The following is a 20927-nucleotide window of genomic DNA, read 5'->3' as shown; positions in this document are numbered from 1 at the left end:
TATTATGTCTCCATAAAACCCATAATGTTTTACATCTTTTTTGAAAAAAAAATCTTTTTCATAACTTGGAGTAGAGCGACTATTAAATGAATTCAGGTTGAATAAAATATTTTATCACACTATAAAACAATTTTTCTTTTTCTTTTCTTTTCCTTTTTGTCATACTTGACCTTCAAGAGGTTTTTGCCTTATTTGGGTTGAGGCTATAAGTCACACCCTATCTCATTAATTTTCTTTTTCCTACCATCACTACCGCTTTTCCTCTTGTAGCGGTCCTTCCATTTTTCTCCCCTGCGTTTTTCATCTGTCGGTATGATTTTTCTTTCTTCTTCTTCTTTATCTTTTCCAATATATTTTTTCTGTATCACTCCATTTCTATTGTCAATGGGTATCATTTTTATTTTTTTTGTTTTTTAAATGCTTGAGATGGATTATAGGTCTTTAATTTCCATGAAAGGGGTTTTAGTATTCTTGATTTATTAATAGGAAAATGTTAGAATTGTAATTTGATCATTTCATTTCAACATTAGAAAAAAAAAAACCATTTCTTTTGGAAGTTTCTGAAAAATTGAAATTTGAGTGTATGCCATCTTTTCTAGTCTCTCTTTTATGGGAATAAATTTTGGTCCTTCACACTTAATAGTATTTTTTGGGGCGGGATGTCTCGCACCGTATTGGGGCGGGATGGATGAAGTGGAAACTCGCGTCGGGGGTGCTGTGTGATAAGAAGGTGCCGCCCAAGCTTAAAGGCAAATTCTATAGGGTGGTAGTCCGTCCGGCCTTGCTGTATGGAGTGGAGTGTTGGCCAGTTAAGAACTCCCACATCCAAAAAATGAAGGTGGCAGAAATGCGGATGTTGCGCTGGATGTGTGGACTGACTCGAGGGGATAGAGTTTGGAATGAGACTATCCGGGAGAAGGTTGGTGTGACTTCAGTGGAGTGTAAGATGCGGGAAGCACGATTGAGATGGTTCGGACACGTGAAGAGGAGGGGCATGGATGCCCCGGTCCGTAGGTGTGAGAGGCTAGCGTTGGATGGTTTTAGGCGGGGTAGGGGTAGGCCGAAGAAGTACTGGGGTAAGGTGATTAGGCGGGACATGGAACAGTTACAGCTCACCGAGGACATGACCCTAGATAGGAAGGTCTGGAAGATGCGAATTACGGCAGAAGAGTAGGGCCAGATTGGGTCGCTAGTGTAGGGAATTACTTGGTGGGGATTTTTTTATTTTTTATTTTTTATTCCCGTTATGATTCCGTATTCAGTATTCCATGCTTATTACGAATCTGTGTGCTTTCCTCTGCTTTCCTCTGTTTTATATTCCTTATGGATGCCGTATTTATGTTATGTCATCTGCTTCTGTGCTTTACTATATGTTTGTGTGATATCTTGTGCCTTGAGTCGGGGGTCTTTCGGAAACAGCCTTTCTACTTCATCAGAGGTAGAGGTATGGACTGCGTACATCTTACCCCCCCCAGACCCCACTAAGTGGGAATACACTGGGTTTGTTGTTGTTGTTGTTTTGATTCTTTCCACTAACCCGCCGCTGGCTAATTGGGATACTCTCTCCATATATCCATCTCAGTTTTGTTTATCTTACTTTCATCTTTAGTCTCTTATAAAAAAAATGCCTGTTTCTTTTTTTTGGCAACTTTTTAATGTTATTTTTTTCAACCTGACATGTATAAACCCACAAGATTGAAAGATGTTTTGATACATTTTACTTATTGTTAGTTTAGAACAACAAGATTCAAAAGTCTTATTTACTTTTTAAAAGTCCGTTACAAGTCAAAATCAAACAAACGAATTGCAACAGGGGAGTCTTAGTCATGGATTATTATGGAATCTTGGTGCTGTTATTTCGGTTTTACATTCTAAAATGATATCACTTGGAGGCTATATTGCTCGTACTACACTCATGTTGGATCCTTTGAAAGTGCATTACTCTTTGAGAATCCGACACACACCCATCAACATTTTTGAAGAGTCTGAGCAACATAGCTTGAGAAAACTTATCGGTGTTCATGTCATTTTTGAAAGCAAACTTTAGATTCTGTTACTGATTTAAGATATTAATCACGGTTGTCTAAGGAATCTTGTATTATTATTTCGGTTTACATTCGAAAAATGGTGTTCAAGATGTTGCTGTTTTACTGTTCCAGTTTCTTGATTATCACTTGCGGCCTATGTTGTTCGTACTCTCCAAAAATTTTGCTGCACCGTTGTAGGATCCTCCAAAAGTGCATTACTTCTTGAGGATCCGAGACGCACCCATCAATAATTTTGAAGAGTGTGTCTTCGAGCAACATAGGTTGGGAGAACTTAGGTGTTTGTCATTTTTGAAACCAAACTTTAGATTCTGTTATGGATTTATGACCGAGTTACCTGTAAAAATATTGTGGTATTATAAAGATTTAACAAGTATATATCAGTTCCCATTCAGTTGACCTCTACTAGCTTGGGATTGAAACTTAGTTAGTTGTTAAATTGTGATAAGCATCATTGTAGAAGCTTCAACTGATTTCTATCATCTTCTGTTGTTTATTGTGTTTCGGTAATCACACTATTTTGTTGTTGTACTTTTCCGTTATTAGTTGTTATGTTTTCTTCACTGTCATTTTTCCTTTTCATACCTACTTTGATTTGTTGTACTCAAGCCGAGGGTCCTCCGGAAACAGCCTCTCTACCTTCATGAGGTAGGGGTAAGGTCTGCATACCCTCCCAAAACTCCATTTGTGGGATTTCATAGGGTATGTTGTTGTTGTTGTTGTAGTATTGTAGTAGAAGCTTCAGTTATGGTGTTAAAGTGTATACCCTTCTATATTTAGGGAACACAGAAACGAAAACAGCATTGGTACTTGGGGGTGAGATTTGAGGGATTGGAATTGGAGACTGTTTTTATGTTATCTGGCGTTATATTTCCAGATACTTTTCATTAATACGTGGGGCTAAATGATATTGAGAGAATGACTTTATTCAGATGAGTTTTCTAGATTCATGGATCCAAATGGATGTTGGAGTTTTTTAACCAAATTAATAATCCAGGTTAATCTATTCAAATTTTGGGAAGCAATCATAAGTTTCTTTTCTTTTTTTATTGACTCGAAGTACTGAATTTTTCACTGAATGATTTCAAGAAAGGAGAGAGTCAAATTAAAAGAAATGAAACTTTGTAGCTCCTTTAGATAGTAAGATTCACTTAACTTCATACCTCTAAGCACTCTCAGATAGTTACTTCGCTTTCATTTTAGACTGAAAAGGGATTGTTTTAGTGCTTGAATAAAGAGATGTTTAAATGGGACATGGTTTTGTATCCAATCCATGCTGCTTGCTTTCATAGTCGTACTCCTATTTGAAGCTTAAACAGAAAGGCGAAGGAGAAAACAATGAGATGCTTTCCTTAACGTCTATTAAGTTTGCACCCCAAATTAATTACTGATTAATTCATGAAGATCACGCTATTATCATTCATCAAAAGTTTGTTAGTCCCGTTTGTGCATTTCATGTGCTCATACACAGGTGTTTCATTTCTATGGTGCATTTTGTGATTGTGAGGTGCCTTATTGATTATTTGTGAATTTCATCTTTAACAGATTTCATGGCTATCACCCGTGTTGGGTCTGCTGAAGATATTTCTGTTAAGAAGAGAAACTCAGCTCCTTATCCAACAACATCTGAAAATGAAGCTTCCTGTTTTGATTGCAACATTTGCCTTGACTCAGCACATGATCCTGTAGTCACTCTCTGCGGTCACCTCTACTGCTGGCCTTGCATATACAAGTGGCTCCAAGTTGAGAGCTCTGAACCTGGACCAGTAGAAGAATCTAAATGTCCTGTCTGTAAAGCTCACATTTCAAACTCCTCGCTGGTGCCTCTCTATGGTCGTGGAATATCATCACTGGAGTCTGAACCCAAGAAGGCTCAGGCAGATGTCGACATACCTCATAGGCCTCGAGAGATTGGGACAATCACACCGCGTAATACACTCTATCCAATTTCTCATGCACATCAGCGACTACGTCAAACTTCTCTCCACCCTCCACAACCCACATTTCAACATCAACGGCAATACTTCCCCCAAGCCGCCTTTGGTAGCTATGCAACTACTATGGCTCCATCTAGCTCTTATCTCATCCGAGGACGCGGTGGTCCTAGAATGAGGAGGGAAGAAATGCAAGTGGACCAAGTTCTTAACAGATTTTTCATCTTTCTGTTCTGTTACTTCATCCTGTGCCTACTCCTGTTTTGAAGTTCATATAATGTTTATCTTCATCATACATTTGTAGAGACATGTAGAAAAATATAGGCTAGTAAGAGATTCAACAGAAATAGCTTTGCACCATACAAATGTTGCTTCATTTTCTTCTCTTTATGCCTCTTTTGGCAAAAAAACAATGTAGTTTCGTTAGAAAGTGGCAACACAGATGATACATGTTCTATGTCCTAGTGAATATTTTTTTAGCCCATATTGATATCATCAGGTGATCCTTAGAGTTGTCATGCATAGAATGACAGTGTGTAAATCACTAATTAGGCTTATTTTGTGTTTTGTCTGTTCTTTTCCCCTGACATGATAATCCAATATTGCAAGTTCGTTGGCATCATTGTTCAAATTTTATTGTTCATGTGGCTTAGAAAAGCGAATTGATTGACGATTTGAGTGCGAGCCCGTAAATAGACTACTATGGCTAGTCCAGGTGTACTTGGAGCTAGATGAAAATGCTTGTGTCATGAATCCACTTTCTTTTGCGTTCAAAGAAAGAGAAGACTAGGCAGACAAATTTGTGGTCATTAGGCTCATGACTTGAAGATTGCGTGTGCGAATCTTGTTTCTGAATGGAACATTAAAGGCTTATTCGAATTCTTCTACAAAATGAGCAGTGTTTATTTGGTTTACCAACTCATTTCAGCCTTGACATCCACAATTTAATGAAAACTGATGATATATTAGACATATTTGGAAGTTGATATATAGAAGACTCTGAACAGGTCAATAACTTCCATGATAGTAGACTTGAAAGGGCATTGTCAAAGAGCCATATCAGGCGAATTTAGGAGGCAACTTACGTATTTTCTTATTTGAAGGCTTAAGTAATCGAGGACGCTTAAAGTTGTCTTGAAAATTCATTTAGACATCTCAACTATGACTAATACATTACTACCTATTGAACATCTTGGCTATTTAGAAAATTGTTCCTATTAATTTTTTATTTTTTATTTTTGGATAATCAACAAAAACTGAAAGTATGCATAATACCTTAGCGGCAACATAGCAAAATACCTAACTAAAAGATGATACATGGCATTGAAGGCCCTAAATAATTATTAAAAAATAATTAGAAGTAAAAAAAGAAGAGAAAATTCACTAAGTAGCAAACTTAAGCTTATAATTAGTCATTTTATAGTAACAATTTCATAATTATCCAAAATAGTAACTTGTACATGTATTTGATGCGTAATTCACTAAGTAGCAAACTTAAACTTATAATTAGGCATTTTATAGCAACAATTTCATAATTATCTAAAATAGTAACTTGTACATGTATTTGATGCGCAAGACAGTATTAAATACATATACAAATATAGTTACTATCTTATTTTTAGGTAATAACTTGAGTTTAAAAAAGGCAAAAGAATTTCTGCTTCCTTAAATTACGTTCACTCAATTAATTAAAGATTAGTTAAAATTTATATTTCGAAATATAAGAAGCCTTTTTAATGAGTTTCAAAACCTAAAATAGGTTTGAATGATTAAAAAAATATTTTTTTATTTTTTCTCTTCTTTTCTTCTTTTTCAATTTTTTTCTTCGCATTTTCATTTTTCATTATTTATAGTTTCTTTTTCTCTTTGCATTTTTCTTTTGTATTTTTTTTCTTTTTTAGTTTTCTCCTTCGTGTTTTACATTTTCGTTTTTTCTTTATATTTTTTGTATTTTTTTTATTGTTTCAATTTTTTTTCTTTTTTTTTTAATTTTCCTTTTTTATTTTTTAATAATTTTTTTATTTCTTTTTTGTTGTTGTATTTTATATTTATATATTTTTTATATTTTAAATTTATTCATATCAAATTATATATTTTAAATAAATTTATTATTTGTATTTGAATAGTTTATCTATGAATATGTACAATTTATCATTTGTGTACAGACAAGTATATGTATTAATTGTATTTGCTTGAGTCTAACATATACAAATATGCAATGTGCCGAAGAAAGAGGAACACCTTATTACCTTCTGTAGTTTAGTGACCAAGACCCAGATAGACTTTTGCTCTTTAGGAAAGGTGATAGAACGCTTTGTACTGTAAAGTCATACCTAATCAGAATCTTTCGACCTAACATAAGTTGTTGGTGATGGACTTGGTAATGAAAATGGGTAGGAAAAAGAGGGATATGGAGGATCGACCTAGAATTAAGTAAGGTAGCATGACTTTGGCCAATGCCTAAGAAATAGTGGAGAAACTGATGACTATGGAGGCTTGAGAGAGTAGAGGGGATGTGTATAGTATATGGGAAACGAAGGCAGTTGCATTAGGGAGCCACTAAAGAGGTGTTGGGTGTTTCGAGAGACCGATCTGGCAAACATGAGGGGACTGGCAGTGGAATGAAGAAGTTAAAAGGAAGGTGAAGACTAAGAAGGTACCCTATGCTAAGTTGGTTGAAATTAAGGATGACAAGGAGAAGCAAATGAATAGGGAAGAGTATAAGTTCGCGAGGAGAGAGGCTAAGTTAGCGGTTACGGCGGCTAAGACAACAACTTTTGAGATCTTGTATGTAGCTTTAAAGGAGAAAGATGGTGATAAGAAATTGTATAGGCTTGCCAAGGCCAAATAGCGGAGGGTGCGTGACCTTGATCAAGCGAAGTGCATCAAGGGGGAGGATGAAAAAGTGTTAGTTGGGGATGCCTTCATTAGGAAGCGATGGCAGTCCTATTTCCACAAAATTTTAAATGACGAAGAGGATAAAGATTTCATGCTAGGGGACTCAAAGAACTCAGAGAGGTGTCACGATTATAGTTATTATAGGCGTATCAGGGTTGATGAGGTCAACAGAGCTATTGGCAGGATACATAGAGGTAGGGAGACTAGGGCAAATGAGATTCCAGTGGATTTTTAGAAGAGCACTAACGGGGTAGGTTTAGAGTGGCTAATGAGGTTGTTTAACATCATTTTTAGGGCAAAGAAGATACCCATAGCCTAAAGATGAAGTACAATGATTCCATTATATAAGAACAAGGAGGCATTCAGAGTTGCAACAACTATAGGGTATCAAGTTATTGAGCTATACTATGAGGGTTTAGGAAATGATGGTAGGGTAGAGGTTAAGGAGGATCGTGACTATTTCAGAGAATCAATTAGATTTTATGTCAGTTCATTCGACTACTGAGGCCATTCACCTCGTGAGGAGATTAGTGGATTAATTTAGGGAGAGAAAGATGGACTTGCACATGGTGTTCATTAATCTTGAGAAGGCTTATGACATAGTCTCTAGGGAGATTCTATGGAGGTTCTTGAAGGCTAGAGAGGTATCTATGGAATAGACAAGGTCAATTCAGGACATATATGATATAGTGAAGACTCGTATGAGGACGATGGAAGAGAATTCAAAGCCTTTTCCTAGTTTGATAGGGTTGCACCAGGGACCGACTCTTAGCTCATTTTTATTTGCCTTGCTGATCGATATTTTAACGCGACGTATTCAAGGGGATATGCCTTGGTGTATGTTGTTTGATAATGATGATATTCTAATTGACGAGACTTGGGGATAATTTAATAAGAAGTTGGAGGCTTAGAGACGAACCCTTGAGTCAAAAGGTTTTCATTTGAATAGGATTGAGACAAAGTACTTGGAATATAAGTTTAGTGATTTATCACATGAGGCTGACGTGGTAGTTAAGATGGATTCCCAGGTCATTCAAAAGAGGGAGAGTTTCAAGTATCTTAGGTGTATGATTCAAGAGAATAGTGAGATTGACAAGGATGTCACGCACCGTATTAGTGTAGGGTGGTTGAAGTAGAGGATCACTTTGGGGGTCTTGTCTGATAAGAAGATGCCTTCTAAGCTTAAATGTAAGTTCTATAGAGTGGAAGTCTGATCGTCTATATTGTATGAAGTGAAGTGTTGGCCAGTTAATAACTCCCACATTCAAAAGCTGAAGGTGGCAGAGATGAAGATATTGCGATGGATGTGTGGACTTACCAGGAAAGATAAGGTTACAAATAAGATTATTCAATAGAAAGTAGAAGTAGCTTCGGTGGAGTACAAGATACGAGAAGTCATATTGTGATAGTTCGGGCATGTGATAAGGAGGTGCATGGATGCTCTAGTTTAGAGGTGTGAGAGGCTGACTATGGATAGTTTTAGGTGGGGTAAAGGTAGGCCAAAAAAAGTACTGGAGAGAGGTGATTAGGTATGATATGGAGCAGATACAACTTACATAGGACATGACACTTAATAGGAAGGTATGGAGGACACGAATTAGGATGGAGGATTAGTGGGTAGGAGTTCAGCTGTTGTAGTAGTGAAGAGTGCTTTGTTTGTATATGTCTCTGGAATTTCTCGTTCATGATGTTTCTGTAAAGGTTATGATTTTTGATAGATAGTTTATAGTAGTACATTGTGAGTGTCTGATGTAAAACAGAATAAAAGATATAGATATTCAAGAGACAATTAAGAAATTGAGGGGAGATAGGGAAGATATAAAGAAATAATTCCACAATTGATGTAAATTAGAGATGAACAAATGTAGATTTGTAAAGAAAGAAATAATGCCATAATTGAAGTAAATTAGAGATGAACAAATTTAGATTTGTAAAGAAAGAAATAATCCCATAATTAAAGTAAATTAGAGATGAACAAATGTAGATTTATGATTCTCTAATTTGAACCAATAATTTTATGATTAATTCAAGGAAGGAGAGAATTGAACTCATACATAAATAATCATGCCAAAAGATATTCAAGAGAGATCCAATGTAGAGATAAGGGATTCAACCCATAAACCTCACCAAGAGAGTTAACCTAAAAATATTGTCTAACCTAAAATATGCTCATCATATTCTATTTGTGCTTCTAGGGTAAGCTAAGATATGAAAAGACATAAATGTCCTTGATTAAATGTGCATCATACTATGACAAAAAAGGACCCTAAAATATCATGTTAATCTTCTATTATGTTGATTCTTGGCTTCCATACTCTCTTGAAACTCTCCAAGCTTTTGATGTCAAGTTGAAATCCATCTATCCGATTGGCACTTTCCAAACTTGCATAATTCTCCCCTTGTTGAAAAGAATTTGACCTCGAATTCAAATCTTGCAAATCATAGAGAGGAGTTAGTACCCAATCCAAAAAAAATAATCTTTCAAGTAAATTATATACCACTTCTAAAAATACACACTTTTGTAATAAAGCCAAGAATCATGAAGTTTCCTAAAGGTGTGAGAGGCTGGCTATGGATGATTTTAGGTGGGGTAGAGGTAGGCCAAGAAAATTATTAGAGGGAGGTGATTAGGCATAATTTGGAGCAGATACAAGTTATAGAGGACATGACACTTAATAGAAAGGTATGGAAGACTCGCATTAGGATGGAGGATTAGTGGGTAGGAGTTCAGCCGTTGTAGTAGCGAAGAGTGCTTTGTTTGTATATGTGCTTAAAATTTGTTGTTCATGGTGTTTCTGTGAAGTTTATAATTTTTGATAGATAGTTTATAGTAGTACATTATGGGTGTCTGATGTAAAACGAAATACAAGATACAGGTATTCAAGAGACAATCAAGAAATTGAGGGGAGATTTGGAAGATAGAAAGAAATAATACCACAATTGAAGTAAATTAAAGATGAACAAATGTAGATTTGTAATGAAAGAAATAATCCCACAATTGAAGTAAATTAGAGATGAACGAATGTAGATTTGTGATTCTCCAATTTGAAAAAATAATTACATGATTAATTCAAGGAAGGAGAGAATTGAACTCATACATTAATAATCATACCAAAAGATATTCAAGAGCGATCCAATGTAGACAAAGGGATTCAACTCATAAACCTCACCAAGAGAGTTAACCTGAAAATATTGTCTAACCTAAAATATGCTCATCATATTCTATTTGTATTTCTAGGGTAAGCTAAGATATGAAAAGACATAAATGCCCTTGATTAAATGTGCATCATACTACGACCAAAAAATGGATCCTAAAATATCATGTTAATATTCTCTTGTGTTGATTCTTGTCTTCCATACTCTCTTGAAACACTCCAAGCTTTTGATTTCAAGTTGAAATCCATCCATGCAATTAGCACTTTCCAAACTTGCATCATTCACCCCTTGTTGAAAAGAATTTGACCTCGAATTCAAACCTTGCAAATCATAGAGGGGAGTTAGTACCCAAGCCAAAAAAATAATCTTTCAAGTAAGTTACATACCACTTCCAAAAATACACACTTTGGTGATTGAGCCAAGAATCATGGAGTTCCCTAAAAATCAACTTTTCAAACATAGTATCAAGAACTTTACTCAATAAAACGTCACAATCATAAAAAAGGTTAAAGAAACTAATAATTTTACACATTAGAACTTTCAAGTTAAAACTAGTTTCTTCAACAACTTGAACCAAATAGTTCCTTAATTCACAATTTAATTGTACTCTTCTAATCACATGATTAAGAGAACTAATAATATCATCCACAAACTTTAAATACACGTATGTATTTTTGGAAGCAAACACAAACATCAATTTCAAAACTTTCTTGTATTTCTCACTTAGTAACTCACAACATAAATCAAATAGCAACATTAAGGAATTCTCACTAATCACAATAAAGTTTCTACTTTGAAGGTCAAAGGCATAGAAATTTACCTTCATGGCTTTAGAAAGTCCAAAAATAAGCACTAGCCATTCGAATAAATCATTCTTCAATTTAGAAGACAAAGATACCGCAAATCTTTTTATAGCCCAAGAAGATACTCCCAAATATCTTACCTCGTTGTAGATCCTCTCTTGATGGTGTTTCACAAATAGATTAACAAGGTTATCAAACTCATCAAAAAATGAATTATCACATTTATGCCGATATATATTTGACAATGCTTCAAATAGATCATATTTACATTTCCTTCTAGAATCATTTAAAAATTCTCCCCAAATTATATCCTCAAAGGAAAGATTAGAGTAAGTAAATAAATTGACACAAAATCTAGCATCTATCAATTTACTACTCCAATCACTTGTGTCTCTCTCATTCTTTAAAAGTTTTTCTTCAATTTTGGAGGAATTTTCAATACAAGAAATACTTTCAACAAACAATTTGGGAGTTAGCTTGCTAACATCCAAACAATTAATACCCTCAGACAATTCACAAGAATCATTTTCACAAGTCATGCACTCTTTAAATTTTGGATCCTCACTTTCATCAAGTGCATATGAGTCAATAACGAATGAATCATTCAATTGAAAATCACCAAAAATAGGATTGACAAAAATTTTAAAAATTTGACATTCTTTATGCTAAAAAAGACTATGATCACTCTTCTCATACTCCATTTCAAGAGTACTACCACCAAGAATATTCATGTCCTTACAAGATAATTTTTACAATAAAATTCACTTGCAAAGAGATAATCATCATCAATCACATTTTTAGTGTTCTGAATAGCTAAAAAAGAAGTACATTCATCTTCATTACGAGAATTTCAGGAAATACCATGTGTTTTCAAATTTGACATAACACTTGCTTGAAATATTTTAAGATCACAATCAATAACAATTTTAGCTCCACAATCATATTTGTAATACTCCGCAAAATCCTAAGCATAACTCAGCCCTTACAGCTTGATAAGGGGTCCCATACTTAGAAATTTCAGCTAAGTGTTTACACTTAGAATTATTTTTAGCCTCGTAAGTTGGTGATCCTATTTCCCGACCCTAAAGACCTTAAAGTATTGATTTTTAGGTCGATTCATGATCAGGTATGTTAGTAGGTGTTCTCGGTTAAGTTTTGGATTTTTCAAACATGATTTGAATCATATTTGGAAATCCAAACCAGTGGATCAACGCTGATCTTGATGCGCCGCATCGCCTGTTGCATTGATAAATGTTTTTTCCCGGCTCCCAATGTCAATTTTCAGTGAGCCAATGAGGACTCAACCCAGCTCTTCGGCCATTGCGTCGACCCCATCGATGCGGCGCGTTGGGTTGCGCGTCACTAGACCCATTTTCAGTCATTAAAACTCCGTATCTATGAGGGTATTTAGGTCATTTTCCCACCCCTCTTCATCCCCCAAAACACAAAATTAATCACTCATAAGGTAAAAACATTCATTATTTCTCTCAAATTACTCAAAAACAAAACCCTAGAAGATCTAATTTCAATTCAAGCTTCAAGAAATTCACCATCAACCTTCATTAATTCAAGTACCAAGGTATGTGAAGTGTTCATCCAAGGGTTTCCTTCCACCCTTGGAGTTCAAGAAACTCTTTTAAATTACAAGTAATGTTTTCATAAATATCATGTTAGATTCGAATGTAATCTTGATTATAATGTTAAATGGGTTTTTAATTCCATGATTTATCACAAATTCCATGAAAACTAGTTAATTGTGGGTTGAATTATGTGAACTTCATGTTGAACTCTTGATTACAAGTTAAATGTAGTATCGATGATATTATTACATGTTTATTGATATGTGAAATACCCATGCTCCCCAAGTGTTTGTCAAAATGCTTATGTGAATTGACTAGTGTAAGCATGACATGTTATTATGCGATTTCATTCATGCAAAAGCTCATGTATATTAAGTGTTTGACAAAAATGTCTAACTAAATGCATTATTAGTAAGCAAGTAATATTATGCTACTAAATTCGTGCAGTATATTACTTTTCATATTATCGAGTCCTGGGGGTATTCAATACCCAAAAATCTAGTTGTTTACCTAGAGCTACAGTAGTTACAGAACAGTCTCAATAGTGTCACAAATAGTAATACTCAGTAATTAGTCCCAGTCTCGGTTCAATAGTCAGTTGAGAACTCAGTTCAGTTTAGTTAAACAGTACGATTAGTAACAGTTCAATCAAGCCTAGTACAGTTTAGAAATTAGTTCGATGTCTATTCAGTTGGGAGTAGGAATTAACACCGAGCAAACCCAGGGATGGGGGCATTCCTGCCAGCATAGGGTTTGACCCTTAGTAGCAATGCTTGAGTTACAGAACTATGTAGCCAGTATAGGTTGAGATATCTTTCTGCTAGACTAGGGTTGATACATCTCATATAAGTTTTCTTGCCAGCGAGGGTTGACAAAAGTGCTTCCTACCAAAGAGAGTTAACTCACAGCTTGTCTTTACCCGTGGCACGATATTGATGCCCTTCTAATTGGGGTTACAGGTTAGATCCCAATCCATTTGGAGAGGTGTATGTCGATTAGATAACTACCTCCTATAGTTTCATTTTAGTCACAGCATAATCAGTTCAGTTCTATAAATTCAGGACTGTCAAACATAGTCGCCCAGCTCAGTATAGAACTTAATTTTGTTCTACAAAATTAGGATAGTCAGAAATAGTCGCTCAGTTATCAGTACTACAGTATTAGTAAACTTAGATATCAATTAATCAGTATTCAAAACTCAGTATCCAATGTTAATATGATCTCAATTACAGTTTATGTATTTATGCATGTACTCTCATTCAGTTACGTTCATATTACTCAGCTAGTTGTTGTCCATGCATATGATCCCATGTATATCAACCTACCTCACTTAGCATACCAGTACATTTAAAGTACTGATGTATACTTTCCTTTTGCGCTATGTTAGCTTTATCATAGGTTCAGACGTACGAGCTCCTGACCGCACTTAGTACCCCAGATTATCAGCAACAAATTTAGTGGTGAGTCCTCATAGTTTGAGGATGATGTTATCTTTCAGTATTTTAGTTGTTCAGCATTCAGTAGATGAAGTTAGTTGGGGACTTGTCCTATCAACTCCATATTCAGACAGTTAGAGGCTTTTAGACTGGAGTATTTTAGACAGATATTCAATTTTTAGTATTCATTTATCAGTATTCAATATTTGTTTTCAGTTATGAACCTTATGGCGACTTCAGCCTAATTTTTGCATTTATTTCAGTATTATTATTATTACCGTATGATTACTCAATGCTCACAGCAGATATCAATCATGGGTTAGATTGTGGTCCTTCGAGGTCGTAAGCACCATATAGCGTCTGGGGTACAGACTCAGGGTGTTACAAACTTGGTATCAGAGCCTAAGGTTCAACAGAGTCCTAGGAAGTCTAAAAATTTCTTCTAGTAGAGTCTTGTACATGGGTGTGTAGTGTGCCACACTTATGGATAAGGGTTTATGAGACATTTTAGGAAAAGTTTCCCTTCTTTCAGTATTCAAACCGTGCGGGTGAGCATGAGCTCAAGTCACACTCTCAGTTTAATCCTTTTCTTTCTTCCGATTATAGAACATACCTCCCAAAAAGAATGAAAGAAGAATAGGAAATCAGCCAGCCCCTCAGCCTGTTTAGGAAGATCCTTTGAACGAGCATGTCTCCCATACAGAATTCAGGGATGCATTTACTACTCTAGCCAATTTAGTAGCAGCCCAAAATGAACGCCCAACTATCATTCCAGCCAACCCAGTGGTCAATACTGCTGCAGCCAGGATTCAAGACTTTACCCAAATGAACCCTCTATCTTTTACCAGGTCTAAGTCAGATGAGAACCCATAGGAGTTCCTTGATCAGGTGCAGAAGGTTACATATATTATGGGGGTGAATGCAAGTGAGAGTGCTGAGTTGGCTGCATATCAGTTATAGGATGTGGCTCACTCATGGTTCAAGCAGTGGAAGGCAGAGAGGGCCACAGATACAGGGCCCATAGAATGGGAGGAGTTTCTTACTACTTTTCTTAATAGGTTCTTCCCACTGGAGTTAAGGGAAGCTAAGGTTTTGGAGTTTATTAATCTGAAGCAGGGCAACATGAAAGTGCAAGAGTATTTTCTTAAGTTTACTCAGTTAGCCAGATGTCATCGAAGATGAGTAAGTTTGTGTCGGGTGTGTCTAACAGTGTGGTTAAGGAGTGTAGAACCGTAATGCTGACTAAGGAGATGGACATATCCTGGCTCATGGTCCATACGGAGTAAATAGAAGAGTTTAAGAATAAAGAGAATGAGAGAAATAACAAGAGATTGAGGATAGCTAGCTTCAAATTTACTCAGCCTAAGTCAGAGGGTGGTAATCGTTCTCAGTTCTACCCAAAATCTTCAGTTCCAGCTCCGTCCTTATCCAATGCTCTAGTGCTGAAATTCAGAGATGGCAATAAAGATAGAGTATCAGGCCCTAAAACCCAGGGTAATGTTAGTAATGCCTGAACAAATTTTTTTTGCCAGAAATATGGAAAAAACTATTAGGGTATCTGTAGAGTTGGCAGCGATGTGTGTTTCAGATGTGGCAAGCCAAGCCATAGGATCAAAAAGTGTGTTTAGGTGGGTTCTCAGAGTTAGCATAATCATCCCCCAGATCAGTCCGATCACCTGAACCAGCAGGGTGCCGCTTTCAGTACCACCAGTGGGCAACGCCCAAATAGACTCTATACACTTCAGTCCCGACAGGATCAGGAAAGTTCTCCTGATGTGGTCACTGGCACGTTACAAGTTTATCATTTACATGTTTATGCTTTTCTAGATATAAGAGCTTCTTTTTCCTTTGTAACTCCTTATATAGCCATTAACTTCAGAGTCAGTCCCAAAATTCTAGAAGAGCCTTTCTCAGTTTCTAGCCCAGTGGGTAAATCTATCATAGCTCGGCGAGTATACAGGAACTGTCCGATAATGGTATATCAGAGAGTTACTTCAACGGACTTAGTAGAGCTAGAGATGGCAAATTTTGAGGTCATTCTTAGCATGGATTTGCTTCATTCATGCTATGCTTCAGTTGACTGCAGAAACAAAATTGTTCAATTTTATTTTCCAAATAAACCTATCCTAAAGTAGAGGGGTAGTACTTCAGTACTTAGGGGTTAGCTTGTTTCGTACCTTAGGGTAAGGAAAATGATATCTAAGAGATGTGTCTATCATCTTGTTCTAGTTTAGAGACCCCAAATCTTGAATCAGTATCAGTAGCATATGAATTCCTAGATGTGTTTCCCAAAGATCCTACTGGAGTTCCTCCCGAGAGGGAAATTGACTTTGGAATAGACCTTCTTCTAGATACTCAGCCCATATCTATCCCTTCATACAGAATGGCTCCAGCAAAACTGAGAGAATTAAACGAACAGTTAAAGGATCTCCTAGATAAGAGATTCATCAGACCCAGTGTATCCCCGTGGGGTGCACCATTCCTATTCGTGCGTAAGAAAGATAGTTATCTTAGAATATGTATATACTACCGTCAGCTAAATAAAGTCATGGTTAAGAATATGTATCCACTTCCCTGAATCGATGATTTGTTTGACCAACTTCAGGGTGCCAACTACTTTTCTAAGATAGACCTCAGGCCAGGCTGTCATCAACTCAGAGTCAGAGAATGTGACATTCTGAAGAGAACTTTCAGAACTCGGTATGGTCACTTCAAATTCATAGTCATGTCATTTGGTCTTACCAATGCCCCAGCAGCTTTCATGGACTTGATGAACCATGTTTTCAAGCAGTACTTGGACATGTTTGTTATAGTATTCATTAATGACATTCTTCTCTACTCCCACAATGAGTATGACCATGCATATCATCTCAGAATAGTATTACAGACCCTCAGAGCCCATCAGTTATTTATCAAATTCAGTAACTATGAATTTTGACTAAGGTCAGTAACTTTTCATGGTCCTATCGTTTCTGATGAGGGCATTAGATTTGATCCTCAAAAGATCAAAGTAGTAAGAAACTGGCCCAGACCCATCTCTCTATCAGATAGAAAGAGTTTCTTAGGCTTGGCTAGCTATTACCAACGGTATATTGAGTGATTTTTGTCTATTGCATCCCCTATATCCAAACTGACTCAGAATAAAGTCAAATTCTAGTGGTCAGATTCTTGTGAAAAGAGTTTTCAGGAGTTGAAGACTCGACTCACTACAGCTTCAGTTTTGACTCTACCAGATAGATCAGATGGGTTCGTGGTATTTTGTGATGCTTCTAGAGTGGGTTTGGGTTATTTTTTAAAGCATAGAGGTAAGGATATAGCCTATGCCTCTAGGCAACATAAACCCCATAAAAAAAATTACCCCACTCATGATCTTGAACTAGAAGTTGTAGTGTTTTCCTTAAAATTTTGGAGGCACTACTTGTATCGGGTGCATGTTGATGTGTTCACAGACCATAAGATCCTATAGTATGTGTTTTCTCAGAATAACCTGAATCTTTATCAGAGGAGGAGGTTAGAGTTTTTTAAAGACTATGACATGAGTGTTCTATATTATCCGGGCAAGGATAATATAGTGGCAGATACCCTCAGTAGGATGTCTATGGGTAGTGTTGCTCACGTGGAGGATGGTAAGAAGAAGTTAGGTCAGGAAGTCCATCAACTTGCTCGATAGGTTTCCGCTTAGTCAATTTATCAGAAAGTAGTGTGTGGGTTTAGAACAGTTCAAAATCATCTCTGGTTTCCAAAGTGAAGGAGAAGTAGGACAGAGATCCCAGTTTAGCTAAGTTAAAAAAGGTATTCAGAGATCATAAAGTAGAGGTTTTCTCCCAAGGAGGAGATGGTGTGTTGCATTGCCAAGGTCAACTATGTATGCCACGAGTGCGGGGAAAACGCATCACAAAATCCATATTCACTTGGAAGTGGGAGGAGGTGAATATGGATTTTGTGATGCGTTTTCCCCGCACTCGTGGTTAGCATGATTTGGTTTGGGTCATTGTGGATAGGATGACCAAATCAGCTCATTTTTTACTAGTCTATACTTCTTATTCAGCCGAGGATTATGCCAAGCTCTATGTTAGAAAGTTGGTCAAATTACATGGATTCCCATTATCCATCATCTCAGATAGAGATATGCACTTTACCTCTTATTTTTGGAAAGCCTTCCAAAAAGGTCTAGGTACCCAAGTTCACCTCAGTATAGCCTTCCACCCTCAGACAGCTGGTCAAGCTGAAAGGACCATTCAGAATTTAGAAGATATGTTAAGGGCGTGTGCCATTGACTTTAAAGGTAGTTGGGATGACCACTTGCCTTTGATTGAGTTTGCATGTAATAACAATTACCATTCCAGCATTTAGATGGCTCCGTTTGAGGTGCTTTATGGGAGGAGATGTAGATCTCTTATTGGTTGGTTTGAAGTGGGTAAGGCCGTAGTGGTAGGGCCTGACTTGGTATTTAATACCTTAGAAAAAGTTCAGTTGATCAGGGAAAGGCTTAAGACACCTCAGAGCCATAAAAATCATACACAGATGTGCAAAGAAAGGATCTCAAGTTTGAGATTGGGGATTTTGTGTATTTGAAAATTTCTTATATGAAAGAAGTGAAGAGCTTTGGAAAGAAGGGGAAGCTTAGTCCCAGATATATCGGTACTTACCAAATTCTCAGTCGTTTCAAAAAGGTAGCTTACGAGCTTGAGTTTTCTTCAGATTTAGCTTCAGTCCACCCAATGTTTCATGTCTCCTTTCTAAAAAAATTCATAGGTGACCCAGCAACCGTAGTCCTTATAGAGGTCATAGATGTTCAGAACAACCTCTCTTATGAAGAGATCCAAGTCAAAATCCTTGATCGTCAGATTCACAGATTGAGGAACAAAAAAGTCCCTATAGTCAAAGTTCTTTGGTGGAATCAGTCTGTTGAGGGAGCTACTTGGGAAGCAGAAGCAGATATGCGGACCAAGTATCCTCACCTCTTCTCCGCAAACTCAAATTTAGCTCAAGGTAACCATTTTCCTTGAATTTACTCAGTTCTATATTCAGATTTCCTGTATGAGTTAGATATCAGTTTAGTTGCATAGCATTCACATATCACATATACCCTCACAAAATAGCTCAGTCATATATCATGTCTTCAGAATTTAGTTATGTTTCAGTCATGTATGTTCAGTATAAAAATTCTGTGTATCAGTAGTTTCAGTCATAAAATCATTCTTCAGTTATGCATGCTCAGTAAGCAAGTTTAGTCCATCAGTATCTCAGCTTAGTCAATCTCATTCTAGGACGAATGTTCCCAAGGGAGATTAGAGCTTGATGAGGGAACCCATACTTAGAAATTTCAGGTAAGTGTTTACACTTAGAATTATTTTTAGCTTCGTAAGTTGGTAATCCTATTTCCCGACCCTGAAGACCTTAAAGTATCGCTTTTTAGGTTGATTCATGATCAAGTATGTCAGTAGGTGTTCTCGGAAAAGTTTTGGATTTTTTGAACATCGTTTGAATCACATTTGGAAGTCCATACCAGTGGATCAATGTGATCTCGATGCGTCACATATCCTATCACATTGATAAATGTTTCCTAGCTCCCAGTGTCAATTTCTAGTGAGCCTACACGGACTCGATGTAGCACTTCGGCCATTGCATCGACCCCATCGATGCGGTGCGTCGGGCTGTGCATCACTAGATCCATTTTCAGCAATTAAAATTCTGCGTCCATGAGGGTATTTGGGCCATTTTCCCATCCCTATTCATCCCCCAAAAACATGAAATTAATTACTCCTAGGGAAAAAGCATTCATTATTTCTCTCAAATTACTCAAGAACAAAACCCTAGGAGGTCTAGTTTCAATTCAAGCTTCAAGAAATTCACCATCAACCTTCATTAATTCAAGTACCAAGGTATGTGAAGTGTTCATCCAAGGGTTTCCTTCCACCCTTGGAGTTCAAGAAACTCTTTTGAATTACAAGTTAAATGATTTCATAGATTTCATGTTGGATTTGAATGTAATCTTGATTATGATTTTAAATGGATTTTCAATTCCATGATTTATCACAAATTCCATGAAAACTTGTTAATTGTGGATTGAATTATGTGAACTTCATGTTGAACTCTTGAATTACAAGTTGAATGTAGTGTCTATGAGAGTATTACATGTTTATTGGTATCTGAAATACCCATGCACTCCAAGTGTTTGTCAAAATGCTTATGTGAATTGACTAGTGCAAGCATGACGTTATTATGTGATTTCATTAATGCACAAGCTTATGTATATCAAGTGTTTGACAAAAATGTCTAAATGAATGCATTATTAGTAAGCAAGTACTATTATTCTACTAAAGTCATGCAGTATGTTACCTTTCATATTATCGAGTCATGGGGTATTCAATACCCAAAAATCTAGTTGTTTACCTAGAGTTATAGTAGTTACAGAACAGTCTCAGTAGTGTCACAAATAGTAATACTCAGTAATCAGTCCCAGTCTCAGTTCAATAGTCAGTTCATAACTCAGTGAACTCATTCGATTCAGTTAGATAGTACGATTAGTAACAGTTCAGTCAAGCCTAGTACAGTTTAAAAATCAGTTTAGTGTCTACTAAGTTGGGGGTAGGAATCAGCACTGAGTGAACACAGAGATGGAGGCATTCCTGCCAGCATAGGGTTTGACCCTTAGTAGCAATCCCTAATTTACAGAACTAGATAGTGAGTATAGGTTGAGATATCTTCCATCCAGACTAAGGTTGATACATCTTACATGAGTTTTCCTGCCATCGAGGGTTGACAAAAATGCTTCCTGTTAGAGAAGGTTAACTCACAACATGTCTTTACCCGTGGCACGATATTGGCACCCTTCCAACTGGGGTTATAGGTTGGACCCCAATCCATTTGGAAAGGGGCATATCGGTTAGATAACTACCTCCCACAATTTTATTTTCAATTATAGCATATAACTCAGTTCAGTTCTATAGATTCAGGACTGTCAGAAACAGTCACCAAGCTCATATTCCATTTTACAGAATCAAGATTGTCAGAAACAGTCACTCAGTTATCAGCACTATAGTATCAGTAAACTCAGATATCAATTAATCAG

General features: G+C 36.6%; 1 protein-coding gene across 1 annotated transcript; it reads left to right on the top strand.

The window, feature by feature from the left end:
- The first annotated feature begins 113 nt into the window (after positions 1-113).
- Positions 114-4463, top strand: LOC107842479 (E3 ubiquitin-protein ligase RMA3). The gene is made up of 2 exons (XM_016686351.2): positions 114-310; positions 3591-4463. Exon 2 carries the CDS (start codon positions 3596-3598, stop codon positions 4244-4246), a length of 651 nt encoding a protein of 216 aa, XP_016541837.1. The 5' UTR covers positions 114-310; positions 3591-3595; the 3' UTR covers positions 4247-4463.
- Positions 4464-20927: the final 16464 nt, after the last annotated feature.

Source organism: Capsicum annuum, chromosome 9 (assembly GCF_002878395.1).
Source record: "Capsicum annuum cultivar UCD-10X-F1 chromosome 9, UCD10Xv1.1, whole genome shotgun sequence".
Taxonomy (NCBI): domain Eukaryota; kingdom Viridiplantae; phylum Streptophyta; class Magnoliopsida; order Solanales; family Solanaceae; genus Capsicum; species Capsicum annuum.
The sequence above is the reverse complement of the archived record's forward strand: the minus strand, read 5'-3'. Positions and strand labels throughout refer to the sequence as shown.